This window comes from Rhipicephalus microplus, chromosome X (genome assembly GCF_043290135.1).
Source record: "Rhipicephalus microplus isolate Deutch F79 chromosome X, USDA_Rmic, whole genome shotgun sequence".
NCBI classification, from domain to species: domain Eukaryota; kingdom Metazoa; phylum Arthropoda; class Arachnida; order Ixodida; family Ixodidae; genus Rhipicephalus; species Rhipicephalus microplus.
Genome location: NC_134710.1, coordinates 80,761,480 through 80,787,232, shown reverse-complemented (window position 1 = coordinate 80,787,232; position 25,753 = coordinate 80,761,480). Strand labels below are relative to the sequence as shown.

Genomic DNA, 25,753 nt, shown 5'->3' with positions numbered 1-25,753 from the left:
GTCCAGAAGTCTTGCATTAAGGTTTCAGTTCTAATATTATGACCGATATCTGTGACTTCGTGAACAGTTGGGTGTCGTCTGTCGTTTTAGAGAATACTTTGACTAAAGACAATGTCCAGAAGTCTTGCATTAAGGTTTCAGTTCTAATATTATGACCGATATCTGTGACTTCATGAACAGTTGGGTGTCGTTTGTCGTTTTAGAGAATACTTTGACTAAAGACAATGTCCAGAAGTCTTGCATTAAGGTTTCAGTTCTAATATTGTGACCGATATCTGTGACTTCAAGAACAGTTGGGTGTCGTCTGTCGTTTTAGAGAATACTTTGACTAAAGACAACGTCCAGAAGTCTTGCATTAAGGTTTCAGTTCTAATATTATGACCGATGTCTGTGACTTCATGAACAGTTGGGTGTCGTCTGTCGTTTTAGAGAATACTTTGACTAAAGACAACGTCCAGAAGTCTTGCATTAAGGTTTCAGTTCTAATATTATGACCGATATCTGTGACTTCAAGAACAGTTGGGTGTCGTCTGTCGTTTTAGAGAATACTTTGACTAAAGACAACGTCCAGAAGTCTTGCATTAAGGTTTCAGTTCTAATATTGTGACCGATAGCTGTGACTTCATGAACAGTTGGGTGTCGTCTGTCGTTCTAGAGAATACTTTGACTAAAGACAACGTCCAGAAGTCTTGCATTAAGGTTTCAGTTCTAATATTATGACCGATATCTGTGACTTCATGAACAGTTGGGTGTCGTTTGTCGTTTTAGAGAATACTTTGATTAAAGACAACGTCCAGAAGTCTTGCATTAAGGTTTCAGTTCTCATATTATGACCGATATCTGTGACTTCAAGAACAGTTGGGTGTCGTCTGCCGTTTTAGAGAATACTTTGACTAAAGACAACGTCCAGAAGTCTTGCATTAAGGTTTCAGTTCTAATATTGTGACCGATATCTGCGACTTCGTGAACAGGTGGGTGTCGTCTGTCGTTTTAGAGAATAATTTGACTAAAGACAACGTCCAGAAGTCTGGCATTAAGGTTTCAGTTCTAATATTATGACCGATATCTGTGACTTCGTGAACAGTTGGGTGTCGTCTGTCGTTTTAGAGAATACTTTGACTAAAGACAATGTCCAGAAGTCTTGCATTAAGGTTTCAGTTCTAATATTATGACCGATATCTGTGACTTCATGAACAGTTGGGTGTCGTTTGTCGTTTTAGAGAATACTTTGACTAAAGACAATGTCCAGAAGTCTTGCATAAAGGTTTCTGTTCTAATATTGTGACCGATATCTGTGACTTCAAGAACAGTTGGGTGTCGTCTGTCGTTTTAGAGAATACTTTGACTAAAGACAACGTCCAGAAGTCTTGCATTAAGGTTTCAGTTCTAATATTATGACCGATGTTTGTGACTTCATGAACAGTTTGGTGTCGTCTGTCGTTTTAGAGAATACTTCGACTAAAGACAACGTCCAGAAGTCTTGCATTAAGTTTTCAGTTCTAATATTATGACCGATATCTGTGACTTCAAGAACAGTTGGGTGTCGTCTGTCGTTTTAGAGAATAGCTTGACTAAAGACAATGTCCAGAAGTCTTGCATTAAGGTTTCACTTCTAATATTATGAACTATATGTGTGATTTCATGAACAGTTGGCTGTCGTTTGTCGTTTGAGAGAATACTTTGACTAAAGACAACGTCCAGAAGTCTTCCATGCAAGGTTCAGTTGCAATATTATGACCAATGTCTGTCACATCATAAAGGGTCAGGCACAGTTAGTTGCATTAGAGCCCATTTCGACTATAGAAAATGCCCGAAGGCATTCTACGCAGTATTTGGTTCCTATCTTATGACCAATATCTGTTGTATCAATAAGAACCAGGTGTGCTTTGTTGAATTAGAGGATATTTCGAACACACACATCAACCGAAAGCCTGCTACTCTGGCCTCAATTGTAGTCTTATAGCTGACTTAAATCTGTCAGATCATGAAGTTTCAGGCGTGATTATTAAGTTGAGTGCTATAAAATATGATGTGTAAATATACTGAAGGCACCAGCATATTCAAGATATTGTTAATAAATTTGCCAGTGCAGGTATAGAAAGCCAGTGGTTTGTAAACCTCTTCAGAAGGGCAGCCGCCGCCTCATTCACCGAAGAGAGGAGGGGGGGGAGCTCAATGTCAACTCTATATATTAACATATTAGGGAGGGGCACTAAGTCAGCCCCTACATGGAGGGGGGGACTGCGACAAACTTTTGCCCCGCCCCTCCTTAAGGAGAACTCTGCACACGCCTATGATAGACGTACAGTATGCTAGACCCGAATGTTCATTCGCGGGAGCGGCGCACGCACCAATGTTGATTTATGGTGCATATCGCTGTAGTTACTTTGGGCACTGGAATGTCAATTACTTCTAAAATAGTCTAAACTGTGGTTGGTGAAGCACTATCAATTTTTTAACGTGTTCTCATATCCTCTAAAACATATAAACCCGCTCCAGTTAGGAACGTGCCGTTCTGTGCTGAACTTGGACAGCTCTAAGCTAAAAGGTCAAGCAACATTGTGCAACGGCCTTGGGTGCGTGGGCGTCAACGCGGTTGACGCGTGCCAGTCGTTGCGCGCCCTTTTCCTCCACAGGCGCGACTAGAAGCTTTTGACGCGTAAGCGCGTGCATACGCGTGCCAGTGGTCGCGTGGCGCGTGGCGCGCGCTGTGTGTAGAGGAGGTCGCGTGGCGCGCGCTGTGTGAAGAGGAGGAAGGAATGCACAGATGGCTGGCGGAGCAGGAGGGAGGCTGTGGACGGCGACGGCGCATGACTTGCCCCTAGTATAACATGCTCCGCATGTAAAAATAAATAAAGCAACGCTAGTACTTTGAAGCGCGAGCGCTGCTCCTACGTGGATGGTGAGTGGCTTTCCCGCAAGACTTTCGAACCTAAGATGGCGTACCTTCACGCAACTCTGCTACCCATGGAGGCAGGAAACAACTGCGGCTACCTAAAGGTAGCATATAGAGTATCTCTAGCACGCGTGGACAAGTGATGGCCTCCCGCGGCGATCTCTGTAATGACCGAGTGCGCCATGTTCACATAAGCCAACGGTTGATAGATGGGCATTCTACGAGTCATTTCTGAGCGCGTCTTCAGTCATTTGTCGAGGGAAGAGAAAGCAATTTCCAGCTGACTTGGATGATATATTGTGAATTCCAGACCTCGTGCTGCGCTATAACATTTGGCTCACGTGTTCTCGGGAGCCTCTACTACCGATCGGCACCGTTATCTGACCATAGTCAAAAAGTGTTGCCGGGCCCCTTTAAAGGAGCATGCACTGAAGAATAAACTTACTCTACTCTTCTGTATCTTTCCTGAGGATGTAGTGTCGACTCTATGGCGTGTCGTTGGTCGTCCATCTTCACAACAAGACGGGTCTGTCTCTCAATTGTTCGGCATAAAGGGGCTCTTAAACCAGGTAAACACAGCGGTATACACACCAGGTCCCCTCCTTAATTATGTTTCCGCTGATCAACGTTCTCCGCAAGATGTAAAGGTGGTGATATGAAAAAAAAACGCATTTGCAAGGCAGGTAGCCAATAAAAGACTTCACCATGCACGTACGTAGTCTATATTTAAAAAAAAAAGTTATCGGTGAACAATGACACGTCCACGATTGATGATGTCCTGTGCACGTTACAAAAGTATGCATTTCATTTCGGCTCAGTGATGCGTAGAATGAAGCTTTCTTGCAGCATAGATATCCCAGAACAAGATTGAGCATATGCATTGAAAAATACAGACTACGTGGTCGTTATAGAGCACGGAATTTATTTGTGATCGCGCCTGGAATATAAATCGTATTCCATGATAAACCACGCAACGTGCATTCGTGCGTTCATGCACACACACACACACACACACACGCACGCACACACACACACACACACACACACACACACACACACACACACACACACACACACACACACACACACACACACCAGCCAATGCGCCGGGCATCGAAATTTTGATGTTGGCGCCTAATCCAAGTTTTTCACTCCTGGTAAGACGCAAATCATCTCGAAGATCAGGTTAGCTGCCGTCAGCGCTGTGTTACCGCTTGTGTCGTACGGAGGTGACACCTGCAAAACAGTGCCCCCCCCCCCCCCCACACACAGAATCAATCTATAGGCACAGTTACGCAGATGACATACTTCACATACCGTTTGCAAAGAGCAGTATAAGAGGCCGATAACGCAATGGTCTCAGTTAACAACCGCATTTATTGCACGTGGTAACACACAATCTACTTGGTTTTCGAAAGATATAAAAGTCGCCCACGACAGAAAGCGCCAATCCGTCTACTCGGGTGGATTTCTGAAAGACAGTAAGTGCACGAAAAACCGCACTGTCTGCACAGGTAACTAATAACATATAAATATCACGTCCCAAAATCACGATATGATTTCGAGGCATGCCGCATGAGGAGGGCTACGGAAATTTCGACCATCAGCTGACATCGGAGAACACGTTGGCCTTGATTGATTGATTGATTGATTGATATGTGGGGTTTAACGTCCCAAAACCACTATATGATTATGAGAGACGCCGTAGTGGAGGGCTCCGGAAATTTAGACCACCTGGGGTTCTTTAACGTGCACCCAAATCTGAGCACACGGGCCTACAACATTTCCGCCTCCATCGGAAATGCAGCCGCCGCAGCCGGGATACGAACCCGCGCCCTGCAGGTCAGCAGCCGAGTACCTTAGCCACTAGACCACCGCGGCGGGGCCACGTTGGCCTTGAGCATGTCGCCTCAATCTGAACGGGACCGCCGCGGCCGTAATCCACCCCACGACCTCCGAGTAACCATTACACCACCGCGATGGCCGTCTGGGTAGGTAATTATTACATTCACAGATTGAATTTGTCTATTACCTTTAACTAATGTTAACAAGGCGTAATAGAAGCAGTGCCGTATAGTGAAGTCATATTCTTTGGCCTTCGGTATACATTCGTCTTCGAAATCAACTTAAGATGCATCGACATTTCAGTTAAGATTGTCCCAAACCAGTAGGGAAATGTCACTGTGAAAATATTGACTGAATTCACAACTTTGTGAAAGTTATATATCTTTCCAGGGCACCTATGGGAAATTCAATTATAGTGTGTATTCAGTTGCGCAACGTGCGTATTGTCTCCTATATTTATTGTAATAATAATCTTTTGTAAATTTACGAGGTGTTACCTTTTCTTGTATTCTTGTAATACATTGGATATCGCCTTAACCACTCAGCCATGACTGCGTGTGTGACGCTGGATATCTGTACGAACGCGAAACGCGGGCGTAATTTCCTGCGCCCCAGAGAAAATCCTACACAGAGAATCTCCTATAGAGGATCGAACGTATTCTTCGGACACGTATACCGTCATACACTCCCAGGATGTTTGTTGAGCAAAAAAATAGCTATATATTGTTCAATTTCCATCTTTTTTTTTCTTTTTTTTCACATTCACTATACTAAAGAGACAGGACTGAATTACTAACGAGACAGGGCTGAATGACCTTTTTTCTTTTTAAATTTGACTCTGCAGCGTAGGTATACTCTCACATATACTTCCTTACAGCCATCATGCGCTGCAGCTTTCCACAGTAGACACCAGCACCGGAATATTTAATCTAGCGTACACGGTACAGGGAAGAAAAATTTCAAGGATGCAAAGTACAATCATCATGATTCCTCAGACTGCATAGCGCAATAGAAGAGTTCCTACCGTCTATACTCCCTTATTTCCCTCTCTCCACGTGTAGACTTGCAAACTGGACTTAATCTAGTTAACCTCCCTACCTTTTCTGTATTCCGTCTCTCTCTTATCCCGTTGTTGGAAAAGGGAGGCAATACTGATAAGCATCAACCGAAGGTCTCCATTCTCAATTTTGATTAAATAATTTCTAAACACAGGTTTTGGACGCAGAAAATTTATTTCAAAACTTTTGAAAATAATGTAGAGATTGCGGTCGCGCGCGCGCGCGCGACCGCACGCACGCACGCACACACACACACACACACACACACACACACACACACACACACACACACACACACAAACGTTTTTCGCCAATTTTGGAATTTCTGAATTTGACCGCACAATAAACGGTACGCGCTCCTTGGTCACAACATTTAGTACCGAAAAAGATAAATTGAATTGAGACCCATGCAGTATATATTATTTTGCCTTGCTTTGGAAGTAATTTTGAGAAAAACATCATAAACATGATAGATAGCCAAAAGGACAGAATATCTGTGTGTCAGGAACTTAGACAAGTTATGCTGAGAATAATAATACTTGTTAGGCATGTTAACCTTTGTATTCACACTAAAAAAATAAATGCTGTGGTTCTAGCGTGCAGTTCTACACTTCGAAATTGTGCTAAAACATGTAGTTTTGCGAGTGTTTGAAATTAGCTTTGCAGAAAACATTCTTTACTGTTTTGATAAATATCTCTGAATAATGCCAAGGGCGTTGCATTGCATTCTGCGTAAAAATCAAAAAATAAACACAAAAGAAAAAAACGTTGCATGTTTTGAGTTTCGAACAAGTTACAATGCGTCACATTAAGTTGTAAAAACTCAGCCTATAGCGGTCACGCTACTCCTTAAGTTTCGTGTTCCTTTCACGTGCTTTCGTCTTACATTGAGGCGCCGTTTCAGTATATATAGTATGACTCTTTATGTGCGTCGCCCGTGTGCTCAGATTTGGGTGCACGTTAAAGAACCCCAGGTTGTCGAAATTTCCGGAGCCCTCCACTACGGCGTCTCTGATAATCATATGGTGGTTTCGGGACGTTAAACCCCACATATTAATCATATTTATGTGCCTCAAATCAAACGCCGATTGTTTAAAAATAATTGCACCCGACATAATCACAAATAAGCTGGCTGCTAAAGAAGACGAAATACGCGCAAATTACATGGATCCGTATGCTTTGTCTTCCTACCGGCCGCTGAGCAAACATGAACAGACCATTCGTGGTGGTTCGCAGCGAGGAGCGCTCACATTACACCAGCGCCCCTTCAATTGGGCGCGAAGTACGCTTGCCCGTGAAAACAATGTTCAGAGGGCCAAGAGAAGAAACGTATCACTGAAAAAAAAATACTAAAGTCATTAGTTGCCAACAAGATCCGTATTACACAATGCAGGCCATCCATTTCGAAGTGAACACCCTGCATTGGTTCAGCTGCATGCATGAGTTTCTTCTTCTGTTCTTAAGACCTAAGCCGCACAAATTAGTCATAAACGCCTGGTTCGCGTTCGGCAGACAATCTCGGCATAACGAAATAGCGTTGGGGTCGTAAATTAGTTCGTTATATCCTATATTTGTTATAGCGGTAGAGATAGAACTCGGCTAAAACAAATAAGTATAGTGATTGGTAGTCTTCTTCTAATTAGTATTATTTTTTGTTTGCACCCAAAATGCTGGACAGAATTAATCTTTGGGGGAACGTTCAACTCTGCTGCGACATAATCCGCCTTTTGAGGTCACTCTCCGCAACTCGAATATCTGCAGCTGTGTGTTTTGGCAGAGAAAATATATTTTAATGAACCAAAGTGCGCAGATGGATTACCGCCGAGTTCAGTGCCCCTCCGCCAGAGAGCCCCCGTGGTCACAACGGGGCCTGAGTGAAACGGCCTTCTTCGCTGCCACTTGGCACGTTGCCACGAAAAAAAGACGCCGAAATCATTGTATTGTGGAGCTTGCCTTTCGTCAACGCTGGACTATCGCCGCCACACTTCGTCGTCACACGAGCGTCCGAAGTATTCCCGATCTGTTCACACAGTGGTGCGAGCAGTTAAGCGCGCTGTTTTTCGAGCTGGATGACCAAAACTTACGCAGATTTCTCAACCACCTTCCTAAGAAAAATTTTACGGCACAACCGCAGTTATTTAAACTGTAGTTACGAATAGTTTTTGAATATCTATTTTGTTTTTTTTTGTGTTTAGAGCCTCACCTCGGACCGAATATTTATAAGGTACAGCCATTATCGCGGCTGCTATTCTTGCGTTTTCAGTTTCGTTGAGAAAAGACGAATTCGACTAAACTGAATTCAGCATTAAATAAACTGTAACCAATATTGCGCATATTACAGTGTTGGTTAGGGTAAGTTTCCACTAGAGTTTAGTATCAGCGAAGCTCTCACAACATAGAGGAATTGAACACAACACTAGCTGGTTGAGAAGCGGCACGAGAAGCGGAACAACTGTAGATTTAGTTGCCCGAACAGCGGAAACAAGCATGGCAGCTTTCTATCGGTGTCAACAGCTGGCTTGCTCTGTCGCCTGCTGCTAATAGAGTGGACCTAATTATTTTAGGCCATGATAATACAGGAAGCAAGACACGTGAACAGCCTATGGAGTGGAAACTATATATATATATATATATATATATATATATATATATATATATATATATATATATATATATATATATATATATATATATATATATATATATATATATATATATATATATATATATATATATTCAAGTAGATCCTCCGTGAGCGGTCACAACGTGGTTTATTTCGACGTTTCGGCCTAGAGTCTGGTCTTCATCAGGATGAAGGCCAGACTCTAGGCCGTAACGTCAAAATAAACCACGTTGTGACCGCTCACGGAGGATCTACTGGACTACTTGCAACGCTACGGCGACTCAACCCCCATGCCTGCCTGTATATATGTATGTATATAGCTCGTTCGAGCAACAAGATATAACATAGCCGGTAGAGTTGTTGAGTTATATTATGTTGAATGATTTAAATAAACTTTTAGCGGCCCGACAATAAATCTCGAGACCACTCTCGGTGAGAGGGTTCCTCAATTCACAAATGTATTATTATTATTATTATTATTATTATTATTATTTGCGAAGCCACTATCTGCGTTTTTTACATGTCCGTTGAGTAACGAACAGGCAACACGGGCATATGATGCTTGTATGCACACATGATCGGGGTTTGATACTAGCTGCCCACGCAGCTTTCCGCGATTGAAACAGATCGATAGATGACCCCCTCATGCCCTCTTAAATGTGCGCAAGGATGCACATAAATGTGCGCCTTAATTTTATTATTATTTTTGACACACTCCCGCATCCCTCCGGCGATGTAGTTACTTCATTTATAAAGCACGATAGGCAGTTGAACATGACCTTTGAGGGACACTTGAGAGCTTTGTTGACTGATGGACAAAAGTTGACGGAACCTGCAAGTTGTAGACATTTAACTGGTAAATGAGTTCTTCTCGTTTCGTAAATAGCGGGCTAAAGATGGAATCACCCCCAGGTGGTCAAAATTTCCGGAGCCCTTCACTACGGCGTCTCTCATAATCATGTGGTGGTTTTGGGACGTTAAACCCCACAAATCAAAGATGGAATCGTGCTGGAAGCTGCAACGATTGCTGCTTACCTCGACCAAACATGACGGCCGGCGCAAACGAAACACGGACAGAGAAGAAAGCGACGACGCAAGCGCTGTCTATACTTGCGTGCCTTCCAGGAAAGCCATCAATTAAAGTGAGGGAAGGGCAGCTCACGCACGTGTCCCTGATTTTTATAATTTCAAACACCTCCGCGATTTCCCGAGTATGCTGTCTATGCGGTGTTTCATTTGCGCTGGTCGACGTGACCATTTTCCAACTCGCTACCCTCTTACCTCGACCAAGTCAGCACCAACGATGTTGAGCCCCTTGCAGCTGCGTATTACTTCAAGCGCCTGTGCACTCGTCAAACCACCTATTTCTGGAGTACCTGAAAGATAAGTAAATACGGCACGGCTCACTGAACACTTCCTGCCCGTAAAGCAACGGTGTACTACAATCGTACCACAGGTACGTAAACCTTTAACGACATGCCCACACGGACGTGCCGTAATAATTGTCGCGGTTTAACGTCCCAAAAACCGCGATATGATTACGAGGGCCACCGTAGTGAAGGGCTCCTGAAATTTCCCCCAGCTGGGGTTCTTTAATGTGCACCTAAAATCTAAACAGAGGGGCCTCAAGCATTTTCACCTCAATCGAAAATATGGCCAAGCGACCGGGATTCATGCTTGTGATGCGCTACAACGTAAGACACGGACTTGAAAAACGAGAAACAGCACAAGGTTGATTCTTGTGTTGTTTCTCGTTTTTTTTTTTGTTGTTCGTGTCATACCCTGCAGCGCACCACAAGCACCCCGCGTTGATTGATTTGTGGGGTTTAACGTCCCAAAATTACTATGTAATTATGAGAGACGCCGTAGTGGAGGGCTCTGGAAATTTTGACCACCTGGGGTTCTTTAACGTGCACCCAAATCTGAGCACACGGGCCTACAGCATTTCCGCCTCCATCGGAAATGCAGCCGCCGCAACCGGGATTTGATCCCGCGACCTGCGGGCCAGCAGCCGAGTACCTTAGCCACTAGACCACCGTGGCGGGGCAAGCACACCGCGTTGTTAGCATGGCCGCGGAATGCAATCCCGTGACCGGCGAATCAGCAGGCAAGCGCCATAAATAGACCACGATGGCGAGTTGGACGTAAGACGTCTTCGGAAATTACATAGCTTACGAATGTCGACTGCTGTTTGGCAAAAGAGTTGGGGATGGTTGATATTCTATGGTCAAGCTTATGAGCTCGAAAACAGCAAAGACCAGAGGGAAAACGACTTCAACAAGCGCTCACTTTCCTCAAAAGCTTTTATTACGCATCTGAAAGTCGAAGAAAAGGACACGCCATGGCGCACGTGATTTTGTTTGTCTGTCTCTCTCTCCTCTCTTTATTTTGAGTAGCTACCGTCGGTGCCTAAATGAGTTCATCTGCATTAGTTTTTAGCGCAAACACACATACACGAAATCATTGTATTAATACAGACGCACGAAGGGCGAAAAACATTATAACCAACAACAACAACAGGGGAAAAAATGTTAGCCTGTAATGCAGAGTTTGAAAGTTTGACCATTCCGCATCAACAGCGTGCCACCGATTGCACTCGTGAAGCAAGGATTCACGTTACCTGTAATCTTATATATGTTTCACGTGTGAGGGCGATGTCAGATAAACAGTTCCTATAGGAACTGTTTATCTATGCGATACCATCTTTTTATTTCGTGTTCATCCTTCATACATTTGTGTATCTCATTATCTGCTCTTTGTTTTGTTTGTCAATACGTAAGCTAACGCTAGTGTATGACACTTCATCTTCGGTCTCCGGGTATACGATTCTGGACACTCTTGAATTCTCCATCTCGTGAGATTTGATTGGCCCAGTAGGTCGCCACAGCTTTTCTTGCAGGTTTAAAACGGCGGCATTACACAGTTCCGGGCAATATGGTGAAATTCTGCAGTGTCCAAAATAGCACCACTGTTCACTGATTTTGCGCAGGAAATCTCCAAGCTTACGATTTTGGTGCAGAGATAGAGACGCACCGTCCCACACTGTGCATGTTACTCAACGGATATCGACGCGTCAGTGGAAGCTAAAGTACAAACCCACACATGGTGGTACATACACAAACGAAATTCCTGGACTGTTTAGTAAAACTTCGCTCTCCACAGCCTACACAGTAGCATGCGACGTCATTATGCAAACGGACATTTAATACAGTACGTGCACCAAAGTTTACCACGCTATAACGAGAACGAAGCTAAACGTGAGCCAAATCATCAAAAGCACGCAGAAAAGTGATGCTTATGCGCATACTCACCCTACATATATGCGTGCGAAGCAAACTCCGCTATGAATCGGCGAAGCAAAAAAAGGATAAAGGGATAGCGAAGGGGACATGAATTTAACGCGCGCTCTATGAAGTCGTGGCAGCGGCGGACATCTTGGGGAGGATATTAGCGAGAGCTCCAACAAGCCCATATCGTCGTTCTCGCATTTCGCCAAGCCGCTTCCGGGCTCCCATGCGACTTTCTTTTGATCCTCCTTTTGGCCCACATATTGATGGCCCACGGGAGGGGTGCAAATTCACAAGGAACATATAGAGGAATGGGGGGTGAGGGTGCAGCAGCTATATATAAAAAAACGAAGAAGCAAGGCAAGGACACCGGGAGGACGGGAGCCCGGAGGCATTCATAAAGTGATGCGCGTTAAAAGCGCGCGAGCCACTCGAATGTCGAAAAAGCAATAAAGTGGGGGGCAATGGTGCGCGCGTGCTTAATTCCTTCTCACCAGTGCCCGGGGCGAATGCGGGGTCCAGACAATCGATGTCGAAAGATATATAGACGGGGCCGGCGCCCAGCACGGGCAGCACCTTGGTCTCCATGATGGGCACCATAGATTTGAACCAGCATTCCTGCGCCTGGATGATGTGGAAGCCCTGCGAGCAGACCGGCACCGCGCGTCAAGTAATGGCGGCCACCAAGCGACCGCGTCCTTGCCGACAACGAAGCACGCTTATGGCACGCTACTACGCGTCCGCAAACGGAACCACTGTCCGCGCTTAGTTCCCATCTTCCCCGCAGATTCGACTCCAAAAAGAAAAGGCAAGCGCGCATACAGTTACACGGTGTCAAATGAAGGAAAACATTTGACATTGGCGCAGCCAAACGAAACAGTGTGGTTTCGTTATCTTCTTTCTTTCTTAATTCGCCGGATTTTTTTTCTCTTATTCAGTATTCTGCAACGTAATCCACAAATGATAAAGAGACCTTCTAGATTCTGATAATAGCGACGTACCGCCAACCAATAGTTCAGAATGTTCAAAAATTAAAACTGGTTAAATGTTGCAGACATATTTCAAGTGACGCCGAGCACGCTGCTTTCCCAAGTGCTAGTACCAGGTGGCGGCCATGATGACGTCACTGCAAGTGATTAAAATGTGGCACTGCTCAGATGTATCCATATTTCGTACTGAGTCTGCCGAACTACTCATGTATTAGGCGATTATCAAGCAAGAGCCATTCATCACTTGCAGCTTAAGAGGCATAACTTATCGGCAAGCGAAAAAGCATTACTATTTCATTTGGCGCGTTAAAATAAAAAGAAAAGGAAACCGTGTTTCGCTATAGACGTAAGAAATCGCTGTCACTATATAATGATGAAATGGTTGTTGATTTCACCATCTGAAAGTTGAATTATCAGGAGCTCCCACATGGCCATTTTCTTGATTAACTTATTATCCACAATCCACTCTTTCAACACCATAGGTCGGCACAGAAATTGGAGCACACTCGGGCCAGTATTCACAAACGCTTCTCGCCTCGAAAATCGACCTCAAAGGATCCTTGAGCCTTTTCGCGTTGCAAAAATCACAACGCGAAACAGTCTTCAAGGATGCCTTGAGGTCGAGTTTTGAGTCGAGGAGCGTTTGTGAATACGGGCCTTAGACTCACACAAGAAGTATATTTTCTTCTCGGGGCTTACTCGGGCTCAAACTCATCGGCATATTGTGACAGGTACGGAAACGTGCATCTGGCACGAACGCCAAAATGACACCAAATGAATGAAGACGACGTCGTTGTTGTTGGGGGGCTGAGTCGGTTGACCTGCATTCCTGTGTGTGGTGTGCAGTGTTTACTCGACCAGTGCTGACTTGACTAGGCTCCTGCGAATATTTCAATGCTTCGAATATTCGAAAAACTAGTATAATTAGTAGAATGACGTTGTACTGTGTAACAATGTTAAACATTTCGAATGTGCGTTTCAAATGTTGAACTGAGCTGTGATAAGGCACTCACTTGCTCACCTGTGTTCTGCCATGTTATGCTGCAGGGTGCGCATTGAATGTTGGATTTTTATTTATTTATTTTTGCAATGCTTTTGCTTTCTTTGTGTCAAATTGTGAGATGTACCACTTTTGCATTGACTTTTGAAATTTGTGTGCCCAGATGAGCAACGCCTGTTTTGGCATGTATGCTAACAGTATGAATAACATAAAATAAAAAAATTAAAGAAGAGAAAGTTTGAATTCGCTTCAATTCGAATGGAAATTAGTGAAAATTTCGTCACTGCAGTGTAGTATTGCTAAACCATGAAAACACCTATTCAAGGAAATCTCCTCTGCCACGAAGCCCCCCTTCAAATTTAAAGGGGCCCTACAACACTTTTCAAGCCTTTGTCAGACAACGCTGCTGATCGGTAGTCGAGGCTCCCGAGAACACACGAGCCAAATATTACAACGCAGCACTCGGCCTGCTATTCGCAATAAATTCCCAAAGTGAACTGAAAATTGCTCTCTTCTTCGGCAAATGACGCCACAAGCTCAAAAATCACTCGTCACAGTCATTAAACAAGCCACTGGATGATTTGAGCATGGCGCACTCAGTCGTTTCTGGGGCCGCCGCAGGAGGCTGCCACTTGCAATCGCACCGAAAAGCCGCGTATTCGAAGAAAGAAAAAAAAAAAGAAGAGGAAGTGCTCAAGGTCACGAGTCGTGCATGAATAATATTCTTTCGCTCCTTAAGGAGAATAGTTCCCATAGTTTTGTGTTCTACGATACACTTTTTTTTATCTCGTACTTTTTCATATAACAGCGGTCGGTGGTTTACCCGCAGGTCGCGGGTTCAAATCCCGGCTGCGGCGACTGCATTTCCGATGGAGGAGGAAATGTTGTAGGCCCGTGTGCTCAGATTTGGGTGTACGTTAAAGAACCCCAGGTGGTCGAAATTTCCGGAGCCCTCCACTACGGCGTCTCTCATAATCATATGGTGGTTTTGGGACGTTAAACCCCACATATCAAAAAATCAATCAAATGTCGGTGGTTTCAATGCAGTAAGGATATTTTTCATGAATCAAGCAACTGGCACGAGATATTTTAACAAGAAATTCTGATGAAAGTCTAATTGCCCCCCCCCCCCCCCAAAAAAAAAAAAAAATCCCAGCCCAAGCATTCCGTACATAATGGTTAATCAGCCAGCGAAAGCTGAAACGTGCGGCCACAGGGCTTACCAGTGGGTTCAACCCGACATGGCACTGAAGCGTTGTACAATTACTGATTACATGTTCGTGCTTCTTAATGAGATTAGACATACCTTTCGCTTTGGTTTACCACAGTGTTTATTTCACATGCCGCACGTTATGTGTCGCATGAGCACGACCATGGAGGAATGTAATGAGCGATTAAATTTGTTTCGCAATGCTTCAAGTACAGTGGTTTTTCTCGAACCACAGGCGATCACAGACGGCGCAGACGAAACCAATGTGCCGCAGGAGAAACTTCTGCCGAAAGCGGCGTTCGATCCGGCGAACGCGCTTCCGCAGTCATCACATTGACGCCGCCACGCAACGTTGTTGCAAGCGGCTGACATCGCGAGCCGATTCGGCGGGGAGGTCTGCAGGAGAAACTGTTGTGCGTGGGCTCGGCACCACGGCTACGACGACGTCACCCACAACGGAGCCAATGACGCGCGTGCTTGGGAACGACGTAACTGACAACACAGCCAATGGAGACCACTCACGACACTACTGCAGAACAGATTTCCGTTTCTCCTAGCCGTGCACATACAGCTTTCGCTGTGACAATGACGCTTCTGATCAATATTAAGGTGGTGCATGAACGCTAATGCGCCTATAGGTGGATGTGTGAATATATTTGAGCGTGAACGTAAGCCGATATAAAGCTGAAAGTAATGCTGAAGACGAGTAGACAGGACCATTAATCGGCAATAAGAAGTGGAACGCATTAAGAAATATATTTGGTGCTTAGGGCTCACTCGGACTAAAATTTTCCAACACTTGGTTCATTCTGACTCAAGCATATCAAAGTATCGCTCACCCGGTCCCACTCAGACTCACACTCATTTGCCTCATCTGAGCCTGTGCAACTCTGAGCGAGTCGACTCATCAGTTCGCCGACCAATGTTGAGTTCGCCGACCAATGTTCCACACAAACGGAATCCGCTTCCTGGTGCAGTATTGGCTACCGCCTGCCTCATGGAGTTCAGTGGCAGAGGCCTTATATTCACGCTGCAGTGGACATGAAATATGCTGATAACAATGATGCTGATGATAACTTTATGACTTTCTTTATTGATATCTAGAGAGACCTGCAATCTTGCTTCAGTGCCGAGCTATCAGTTATTCGTAGAACGCCCAGTTAATAACAGACACTGTGACAAAGTGTCTATTCGCACACCTCTCCAAGCACAATTTGTAAATCGCAGGTTTTTTAATTTTCAAAAAAAAAAAAACTTATTGCCACCTACGCGTTTCAACAAATGTATTCCGCCCTTGCCTGAGTATGAATCGTTGCCACCGTAATTATTCATACTTTATAGCAATGTAGTAACGCTTCTTTTCAATTCATATATATTTCAATGGATTCGCAACGATTTTAAGTACATTATGGTGTAGTTTGCTGTGGTATGATCCTTGCAGAAAGATATGCTGTCACTCTTTCAAGCTTGAATGAACGTCTAACATGTAGCTATTCGCAAAGCTCTAGTCACTCAAGCAGCAAAGCTCGTGAGATGCCAAACGGAATCGCATGTTCTAAAACAAGTCGCCGCCATGAAATTCAAATGATGCTTTTGCTGTCTGCAAGCTCACACAGTTTCAGGTTGCACTGCATCCGCACAAAATATGATTAACTATACACACAGCTAGCATCTGTGCTATTCGAAGCGTTCACTGTATTGCTAAGAGCTTTCGCAAGTGCTGTTGTATACAGGAAGCAGAATGCACAAAGTCTTTTTTTTTTGCTTAACGTAGCCAAAAAAAAGTTATTATACATCTCAGTTAATATACATCTGGCAAGTATAATAAGAAATGATTTGATTGATATGTGGGGTTTAACGTCTCTAAACTACCATATGATTATGAGAGACACCGTAGTGGAGGGCTCCAGAAATTTCGACCACCCGGGGTTCTTTAACGTGCACCCAAATCTGAGCACACGGGCCTACAACATTTCCGCCTCCATCGGAAATGCAGCCGCCGCAGCCGGGATTCGATCCCGCGACCTGCGTGTCAGCAGCCAAGTGCCACTAGACCACTGTGGCGGGGCAGTGTAATATGAAAGCACGCGCCATATGTGACCACTTAATTTCCATCCTGCTGCTTGTAACCCAAATACAAGTTTTCTTTGTTTGACGTTCGTATCTCGTCATTACATTCTTCGTTTCATTAACTTAATACGTACTTTTATTTTTTAGTTGAGAGGTATAGCGCTTGCTCTTTAGCGTATTCAGATAGCTTCATTCTTTCCAAATGCGAGCTAACAATTAGCGCCAATTTACTCAATTAAGTTTGGGGTGAGGCAGCAAGTGTGTTAATATTCAAATAAAAGTTATATGTTGGATAGACTGACGCGTTAGTGGGTAGTGCATAATTCAGACATTAGCACGAAGACATTACATGGATGGCGACATATCAGAACAGAACACAGCGCCGTGTCCCGTCCTGATCTGTCACCGCATGTGCGATTCTTTGATTTACTGTCTGAGTTATACATTGAGTTGAATTCTACATTAGTATGGTTTATAATGTTGTTTAATTACTAGGGATAGTTAACGGGCAGATATCGCATGCATGAATTAAACGCCATGCAAAGAAGAATCTATTTTCCACGCAGCTTTCATTAAAAGGCACCATGGAAGTCTCAAAACTGATATCGCCTCGACGAGGCATGTATACGCGCGCGCTTTCAGCCCCATTGTCGCGAGCACTGCACCATTGAAGCAACACACAGAACTTCTCTCGACACCGATAACCTACTCGAGTGGAACTGATATCTTCGGCTTCGTCAGGGTATGCATAGTTTTTCGCCAGTGGGCGGCCGCTACGTGTGTGTATACGCACGTGTTGCAGGCTCCATCGCTCCTCGTTGGGTCCGTAAACGGAGCCACGCAGGCCGATCTGCACGACGCGGCGTGTGTCCAGGAGGCCCTCCTGAACGGCTCGGTAAAAGGGAGTGCCGTGTGCCACCTCACAGTGCATCATGGTCGGGTTCACGTCGGCATGCGCGTCCAGATGCAGCAGCCCCACGGGACCATGCTTTTCCTGCGACGACCAATAAAGAAGGGCGCAATGTGGCTGGCTTCTTGAGCATTTTTAATTTTTTTTCTTTTTTGCAGTGGATAACTTAAGGCCGATTTTCTACCCACTTGTCTGCGGAAATTCCGTTGTTTAGATTTATGTGGAGAACAGGAGATGTGTTGCTATGCTGTTTATGCCTTTCTCAAGAATATGATGTTTTATAGAGAACAGCACGATATGTAGAAGTCTACTAACAAACTATGGCAACCTTACTATACTTATCCACCACGAGCCAGTGATTCTCACAAGGAACATAAATGATATAACGTGGAAACTCTGATTATAGCATTTGGTCACCTAACGAACATGACTCAAAGCTTTTGCGGCTTCAGCCCCACACAAGTGGACAAATATTCTATCTTACGGTAACAGCGCGAAAGACGAGGGCAACAGAGGACGAGGACAACAGTGTGTGTGTGTGTGCATGCGTGTGTGTGTGTGTGTGTGTGTGTGTGTGTGTGTGTGTGTGTGCGTGTGTGTGTGTGTGTGTGTGTGTGTGTGTGTGTGTGTGTGTGTGTGTGTGTGTGTGTGTGTGTGTGTGTGTGTGTGTACCTCTGTTGCTCACGTCTTCCGTACTGTTACCGTAAGACATGTTATACAAACTAGGCGACAAGTTGACCCTTCAAGATATTCTACTATGATAGACAAGAAAGCACTGCGACCAGCAAGCATCGTCGCCTACCCATAGTTCACACTTTCGTCTGCGTAGCGCTTAAGACTGTCAGCTTTTACAACATTGCAGTTCTAGGATATATTAGTTTGGCGGCAAACAAAGTCAAGGCCCGACCTTGATCGCCCTCAGCACGGGATATGTGGTAGTGTGGTCACCCCCGATGCCCACGGGCACGCAGCCATGGCTCAGTAGACCTTTCACGAAGCGCTCGATGTCGCCTATAGCACGTTTCGTGTCGTACATAGTAACCGGTACGTCACCAACATCGGCCACCTGGAGGGAGTCGTAGGGCGCAGCTCCTGCAAGGAAAGACACCACCTCGCCATGTTCTTCGTTCGACCACGCTCAGGTGTGGACCGAACGACGCGGAAGTTTCACTGACAATTCGCACCACAAGTAACGGGTACACAAAAGAAGACACGAGGTGGCGATAACAGGCCAACAAACGTTTACCTCTCGATACGCGTTTGTACAGCTGTTCATCGCTTATTAACCCTTAATCAAACGGGATGAAGCAGGGACAACAGTTTGCGATGGCTAGATTGCATTCCACTGCAGGTGAAGCCCTTTTTGACCAGTGTAAACTGTTGCCAGCAGAAGTGCGACGAGCTATACCGGCGAAATAATGGAGACGGATAAGGTTTCCCTGCTATAGGTTATGGGTGTGTCAGAACTCCTTCTGCACGCTTATAGCTCAGAGTTATTCTTTCTGAGAAAGTGATGCGCGCATATGTAATGGTAATGAACAGCAGTATAAAAATGTGTGTTGGATATGTAGAGCTTTTTGTGGTAGTTAGCGCTCGCATGTCGTCACGTGCTTTCTTTGGAATCGGTGTTATCCACAATATACAAATTCTCAATGATCCAGAACTAATAGTCAAAGATAGCCACGACTCTGAAATGTGGAAAGTTCTTTCGGCTGCGTTCGCAACACGTGCATAAGAATGTTTTGAATCCACGTATGTTTCGAGTCATGATGAGCAAGCACAAGGGGGCGTCATCCGACGCGGCATGTACTGCACCCTTCACGATTGCTACCTGATTTTCCAAAATAGCTCCCCATCCCGCCGTATGGGAGCGTTGGTGTGTCCACAGTATGCTTGGTAACGCCGTGTTTACCATATGGTGGGATATGAATGGACATCGAATTTTTGGATAGACATGTAGAAAATACGATCTGCATGTATATATAGTTGCGATTTCAGTATTCGAACCTACATACATAGGTGCGCATTGCGTAACGATGCAATGCATGCATTTTCTCGTTTAAAGACTGAAAATGACAAGGGCTAAATTAGGGCAGATTTTTTGGGCTTGTTATTGTATGTATCCCATTCTAGCGTAACATTCCTTCTTCATAGAGTCTGTCTCTTTGCGCAAACATGCATCCCTTACTTCGTATACAAGAACGTGGAAGGGAGAAACAAACACACACAGATCGCTTTATGCGAGCCGTTTTTTTTTCTTTCGTGTTCTTGTACTCAGTGGCCACATACCGAGAAAAATAACCAGAAAGAAAGAAACAAATGGCCGGAGACAGATTGGTCGAGGGACGTTATTCGCCGCACAATGTTACAAGGCTCGAGACAGCATTTGACAATTTGGCTGATAATTCTCCTCAGTGACCCTAAAACGGCCTCAGAGAATTTGCGATTAACAAAGTTAGCATGGTGCGATTTTATGCCAGTGGCCTGTATTTTTTTGTCATTATTTTTTGCGGATTTCATTGTAAGTGGGTCAATTGGCTACCCCGTGTTTGACAGCAAACTTCTCAATAGCTGAAATGTTTCACTTCAACCTTTATTCATTCAACTTTTTTTCAGCAGCGGAGAAATTAGCGACATAGTCTGCTTCTTGTCACCGTTTCCAGTTGATGCTAAATAAATCACTCTAGCCAGACAGGCAGACGCCTTGGTCTTTGCCTACATCGAATTCCGTCCACCCGCTTTCCCTGCGTTGCGCAACTGAAGGCTCGAGAAAATTGTGTAAGCGTTAACTCGCCAAGCGGCGGTCTGGAGATATCATTTACATACTCCAACTATTCTGCTTGAATGCGGCCGAGACGCGGAAGTAACGCGTTGTGCACGGAAGACCTCTGCGAAGTCGGATGCATAAGCGGACGCCGTATAAAGACGACACAACCAGGACTGCGACTGAAAAAAGTGTACCCACGGGTGGCCATGTTGTGCGGCCTGATCAGCGACGACTCGCAACGCACTTGGCGGGGACCGAACCGGGCCCCACTGCGGTTCGATGTGCCGCAGTCGAAGGGGACTCCGTAGACAGCCACGTCCAGACCTGCAGCATACGCACAATTACAGGCTTGCAAAAGAATAGAAGAAAACTATACTTCTCCGCCGCATATTATTTTGTCAGGCTTAGATGTCATGCAAGCAGGCGCGTAGCCAGAAACGTTTTTCCCGAGAGGGGGGGGGGGGACCTTCTTGATTTCGGGGAGGGAATCCCCTTGAAATTGTCATTTTTCGCTCTCGACGCCATGCCGAAAAATCAGAGGGGGGGGGGGGAGGGAGGGCACGAGCCTGGTGTGCCAACGTTTATATAACATGTTCTATAAATGTTGAAATCTGTTCTATAAATGTTATAGAACCTATTCAATAAACCTGTCCTATAGAACAGGTTCTATAAACGTTGCAGTGTGCCACCCCCTGGCTACGCCCCTACATGCAAGTGAACTCAGTTATTCAGAAATCAGTTCACAATGAAAGCAAGTGTATACGCGAGTCGCAGCTGACAGCTTGCACTCTATGAGAGCGGGTCTGGTAAACCGAGTGTGGTAAACTGTCACCGCCTACGGACCTGCTCTACAAGGAAGTAAATAAACGGCTATCATTGCAATCACTGATCATGCGAGTGCGCGCTTATATGAGCTATAATCACAGGCTGACGTATACGAACTGTTTGCATTAAATGTAACATCACCTAACACTTCTGTTATATTTATTCGCTCTAATCAATAGGATGGCGGGGTTGAGTCGTCAGTTCAGGTATCATCGGTAGCCGTAGTTCCAGAATGTCTCCTTGAACTTCGGCTGCAATGAGACGTTGGTGCAATACAAGGAGTTAATAATGACGCCTAAAGTAATGTTTTTTTATGTTAATGATATAGCTGCAAGTTTCAAAAGTGGGAGTGGATTAATTATAAATACTGGAAGGGCAAACTAATTAAGACACCAACCAATAAGGCCATAGGCGTTGTACAATAAACGTCGTTTTCTAATGGGTGCACATCATAATTTTTCAAATAGCATATAAAAGACTTGGCTTATAAAGCTATGTGAGTTAGCAGTATCTGCCTACATGAAAGGGTTTGCTTGTAAGTCCCTCAAGTATATGTAGCTTTCTTCAGCAGTCAGATGCCTCTAACGACCATTGTCAGGGCATTGCTCAGGGAATATTTTCGTTGCGAGAAACGAACGTGTTGTCTCTTCGTTATCTTGACAGACAGCTTCGTAAAAGTTGTTTCACTTGACGGCCCGGGCACTCTCTCTCTCTCTCTCTCTCTCTCTCTCTCTCTCTCTCTCTCTCTCTCTCTCTCTCTCTTTTTGAGCTCGCGTTCAAGTGGGTAAAGGGCGCTTGCTCACGCAAACAAGAGCTAAATGGCACACAGCACATTAAACTCAGACACACGTTTGCAAACGATTCATTTGAGAAGGCTATTATAAGGCTGAAAAATACTTGCACGACACATTGACTATTGCATAACAAGCATGCATATTAGATTGCTCACCAGGCTAATATTCTCGCTGAACTTTCAGTATTTATCCTAGTGTTTATAACATGACTGCTCCATCGGAACCGCAAGGAAGCCGCGGTGTACTTATGCTGACTACGTTTCGCCTTTGCGCTGCAGAAAAGTGTGTCTGTATGTTGCACACACACACTGTGTGTGTGTGTGTGTACGTGTGTGTGTGTGTGTGTGTGTGTGTGTGTGTGTGTGTGTGTGTGTGCAACATACAGACACACTTTTCAGCATGTGTGTGTCAGTAAACATTAGTCTAAGGTTTGTTGTATCCGCACCAACTCACCGAAATATTTCTGCTTTCATGTACTCCGCACTTGACCTGATATAACCACGTATACTTTCGTACTTTTTCTCTCTTTTAAAGTGCGGGGCACTTCATGAAGGCCAGGCTGTCGTATGTTGTCGACGTCGCTTGGCATAACGCAGGCAGAACCACATTGTGTGCAGCAGAGCCATCTGAGCAGCTCGCGCCAATAAAAAGTCTTCTTTCCTCTTGTTCTTCGAGGGCCTTGATGATGATATTAAGTGAAGAGCACTTTAGGGTCGAAACCATTATTAAATATTGAAAAAGAGGAAACAAGCGAGAAATAGAAAGAGAGAGAGAGAACCAACTGAGAAAAGGGATTAGCTGAAGTAATCGTACACCGTTGCGGCTGTAGAAACCTGTGTAACTTGAAATCAATGTTCCACTGGAATGAAACATGCCAGCTTAAGCAAGTGATATTTCTTTTTTCTAGCTTTTCTAGGGCGCTGAAAACGTCCTTGGTGGTATAGGGATGGGGTGTGATGAGGGATCTTGCACCCTTTCGACATCCCGCACTTTTTCCCAAATGAAAGTTAATATGCACTAACCTGAAAACTACAAAGCTTTAACTCTTGTTCCCGTGCCACTGCGGTGTTTACAGCTTACCATCCCTTGCTGACAGTATCGAAATAACCGAGCATGAAAAGTACATACATACATACATACATACATACATACATACATACATACATACATACATACATACATACATACATACATACATACATACATACATACATACATACATACATACATACATACATACATACATACATACATACATACATACATACATACATACATACATACATACATACATACATACAACATAGGCTATGTATGCGTCTTGAATAATGAAAAACAAGCGAAAAAAAGCTTATTATTGTATGCAATAACCCATTTTCTTGTTGCAGTCTTGGGCTTTCAAGCAACTTAGGAACTTTCCCACTTTTTTCATAACATATTGCTATTTGTCCATGGCTTCCGCCACTTGTTGACTTGTACTGCATGGAATGTGGTAAGACTTGTGCGCTACTTGTGGTGGGTGTTGCAAGTGCATGACAACCCACTGTGTGCCCTCCCATGTATGTATGTATGTATGTATGTATGTATGTATGTATGTATGTATGTATGTATGTATGTATGTATGTATGTATGTATGTATGTATGTATGTATGTATGTATGTATGTATGTATGTATGTATGTATGTATGTATGTATGTATGTATGTATGTATGTATGTATGTATGTATGTATGTATGTATGTATGTATGTATGTATGTATGTATGTATGTATGTATGTATGTATGTATGTATGTATTGCGCAGGTTACTTAGGTACTGTCGGCAAACGAAGGCAAGCGGTAAAGAACACCGCAGGAGCACTGGAACAAAAGCTAACGTTTTGTACACTCGGCGACAACCTTTCTTGGCACTGAAGGGAAAGCTACGGAGCCAAATCGCGTGCATCCTACCACCAGTGAAGGTAGTGCCAAAGTAGCGCCCGTATTTTCAACGTGAAATGCAAATGTTCCTCCTTTATTTTCTACGTGGAGCTACTAGAGATAGGACGCAGCTCGCACCAGTAAGATATTCGTTATTCCTGAACCCGTGAGAAAGTCCAGCCTTTTTTACGTGCCTCCAAACGCTAAGCGGCGTCTGCGTCTACATGAAACGCTGAAGGTGCGCCCCCGTCACTTTCCATGGCGTTACGAGACGCGCGCCAAAACGGACTGCTTCGCGTAGTGCTACATACGTGCAGAAGCTCCACCTCCGTAGCTTTCCCTTCAGTGCCAAAAAAAGTTGTCGCCGAGTGTCGTTTTCAAGTTAGTGTATATTGACATTTTTCATTGAATCTCTGATGTAGGCAACGGGGTTCGCGCAAACAAACGAGTCATGAAGGGGCGGATAAGAAAAGCGCGCGCAAAGCGTGGCGTCTGCGGAATCCGGTGAACACCGTGAGCGCCGTCGGCTAGCCGGAAAAAAAAGGAGCCGCGTTCAACACTCACCGTGCGCGGAGGCAGCGTACGGAAGGCGCATGAATGTGGCTATGCCGCCCGGTCGCGGGCAGTCGTTTCCCGACAGCGGCTGGTTAAGGTTGGACGCGTGCCGCGCCGCATCTCGCCCGTGTCCGGCCAGCCGCCGTACGAGCAGGAGGGCCCGCAGTGTGCATCTCGCCGGCTGCTGCATCGCGCCAACCATTTGCTAGAACGACGCTCGCCTACCTGCTGCGCGAACGGCCACACAAACAGCTTCTGCAGCGTCTGTGTCGCTGCTCGCCTTCGTTGAGTCGCACGCCGCCAAGCGACGGCGCCCAATCCACAGCTGGACGGATGCCCGCTTTTTGCGGCAAGGAGAAATGTGCGACGAGGTCATTTGCGCGGTGCTGCGTAGTCGAGACCACGGAGGCTACGCTGGTCCGATAACGGGAGCCGATAAGCTAAGTCTATTTAGGCGGCTTAGACGAGAAGCACAGGACGCGAGCCCCTGCTCGTGGGCGGTACTGACTGAGTTATCGCGCTGGCACCCCTTAGCCAATCGCCTGATGGTCCGCACAAAAATATAAAAAAGGCAGATCCCACGTACAATGGGAATCGATGATATGCGAAGCACTAATGAGGAAGGTTGTTATGCCACTTTGAAATCAGCACAACGTTACGAGGTGGACGTAAATCATGCCGTACACGACTTCCATGTCATGATTATCATATTTGCACGTGCCATTTACCTTCGTTGTCTACGGATGGCACGTGATACCTAATTTGGTATATATGCAGCTAGCGAAAGGGCCGTGAGCACGCTATAAGCGTAGCATGTAGTCATGTTTTACATGACCCGCATATCATGTTATCATGTGTGGCCATGTCATTTACCTTCGTCGCCTATTCACGTCACCTGATACCCAGTTTGGTATATGTGAAGCTGGCAATACGACCGCGAGCGTACTATGAGCGTAGCATGTAGTCATGTTTTACAAGGCACGCATGTGATGATTATTAGGTCTGA

At 45.0% G+C, this 25,753-nt stretch overlaps 1 protein-coding gene across 1 annotated transcript; it reads right to left on the bottom strand.

Moving 5' to 3' along the window:
• Window positions 1–3,798: 3,798 nt before the first annotated feature.
• On the bottom strand, window positions 3,799–25,091 carry LOC119176159 (guanidinobutyrase). Its single transcript, XM_037427309.2, has 7 exons — window positions 24,757–25,091; window positions 20,854–20,979; window positions 18,796–18,980; window positions 17,772–17,972; window positions 12,204–12,351; window positions 9,704–9,798; window positions 3,799–4,132 (listed from the first exon to the last, which is right to left on the bottom strand). Exons 1-7 carry the CDS (start codon window positions 24,947–24,949, stop codon window positions 4,031–4,033), a joined length of 1,050 nt encoding a protein of 349 aa, XP_037283206.1. The 5' UTR covers window positions 24,950–25,091; the 3' UTR covers window positions 3,799–4,030.
• Window positions 25,092–25,753: the final 662 nt, after the last annotated feature.